General features: G+C 34.1%; 1 protein-coding gene across 1 annotated transcript in view; it reads right to left on the bottom strand.

The window, feature by feature from the left end:
- Window positions 1-1,548: 1,548 nt before the first annotated feature.
- Window positions 1,549-1,703, bottom strand: part of LOC103212402 (cyclic nucleotide-binding domain-containing protein 1-like) — a gene marked incomplete at its 3' end in the record, with an annotated part of 345,086 nt that continues 344,931 nt past the window's right edge. The window contains exon 5 of the mRNA XM_007958387.1: window positions 1,549-1,694. Within this exon, the coding sequence (XP_007956578.1) occupies window positions 1,549-1,694 (146 nt within the window). The remainder of the gene's footprint in view (window positions 1,695-1,703) is intronic.

The raw sequence follows: 1,703 nt of genomic DNA, 5'->3' as shown, positions 1-1,703 counted from the left end.
CTTTTCTTGGCAAACATTTAGGTTGTTTTGAAATGTTTTACCATTGTAAATAAAATTTCAGGGATTTATAAGAAAACAATTTAATTTTTAAATTACTATCCCCAAGCTAATGGCAAAGTAATGCTAAATGTATTTTTCTCTTTTGAAAACATTTTACCCTCTGTAAAACTACTTTAATTTAATTTTCACTGCTTGACTTCTGATTACCAAAACCAAAACCAAACTCACTGCCATTGAGTCAGTTCCAACTCACAGCGAACCCTCTTTGAGTTTCTGAGGCAGTATCTTAAAGAAGTAGATTGCCCAGTCTTCCTTCTGAGGAGTGGCTGGTGGGTTCTGAGAGTGGCTCCTCTGAGGAGGAGCACTGAGGGAAAATTTTCAAACAATGTAAATTTTTTCTTTTCTTTTTTTTGGGGGGGAAAGCTTCCACCCTTAGGAATCGATCTGGAGTTCTTGGCTCAACACCTGGATGATGGAGTTATGTTTATTATTATTATTATTATTATTATTATTGTGATAAAAGATGTAAACTTTTTTCAATAGACAAATTCTCCAAAATTCCAGCTACGTTTTAAGTGTCATAATCCTTATGACTTACTTTATGCAAACAGTGGCATAATTGGCAGAGAACAAGTTTACTGTCAAGTCTTAACTATATTTGGAGCTCAATTCTATCAGTAATGATATCGTTATGCCTTGGAGTCCTCCTCTTTAGAGAATAATAAAAATATCTATCATGGTTTGTAACTCCAAGGAGTAAATAAGCAATGTCCCTGACACAGACAATGCATTAAATACATCTTAGTTTCTCCTTTCTAACAAGTGCTAAATCCATGCAAAAAAATGCACTGTTGAAATCCACTAGTTGGAGTGTTAGTGTGCACACATGTGTGCATATGTGGCTACCACCCCCTAAGAAAATGTAAGAAATAAAAGACTTCTACTAATTTGTTTGCTATATACCAGAGTTCCTTTTTGTTTTTCTTTTTCTTTCTTTCTTTTTTTTTTTTTTCTTTTTTTCAGTTTATATATTGATAAGGAAATAGAGACTAAAATTGATCTGGATTTTAAAAAAATCTGCATCAATATCTGGATCAATTAAATAATTACTTTGACTATTTGCTATCTTAACTATGAAAACCAAGGCTAGATTGGTACAAAATGTGAATATTAATGAGTAGTTCTCCAAGCATAGTCCACGTACCAGCACCATCATCCAGTATATTATGGGAAATGCAAAATGATCCCATCCCAAGCCTACTGAATCAGAAGTTTGGGGGGCTGAGAACAGAATTGTGTGTTTTGAGTAGTCCTCCAGGTGATTTTGATGCATGCTCAAGGTGGAGAACTATTGGTATAATCTTTAAAATGTAAGTGCTGAAACAAGAGATGGTATTCATGTCACTACTTATAACTTTATAAATAATCTACATACAAACAGTACACTTTTAACATGTGAAAGAAAATATTAAGCAACGTAATGATAGAGAATTAAAAATAGTGACATATGTTTATTTCATCAAATTTCCCTGCAGATTTGTGTATTACCTGTGCTGCCTTTTATCCAGGTTTCAGAAATGACACTCTGACTAAGTGCCTTCAGATGATCATCCGTTAGCTGAGAGGTTAAATCTGGCACTGTTTGCAGCATCTTCCACACAGTGTTGTGTTCATGCACAGTCCTGTGAATGGGCCTTAAAAAA

This window comes from Orycteropus afer, unplaced genomic scaffold (assembly GCF_000298275.1).
Source record: "Orycteropus afer afer isolate SDZICR_OR568_19922 unplaced genomic scaffold, OryAfe1.0 scaffold00951, whole genome shotgun sequence".
Classification (NCBI taxonomy): Eukaryota; Metazoa; Chordata; class Mammalia; order Tubulidentata; family Orycteropodidae; genus Orycteropus; species Orycteropus afer.
Note: the sequence above shows the minus strand (reverse complement) of the source record. Positions and strands in the feature narration are given on the sequence as shown.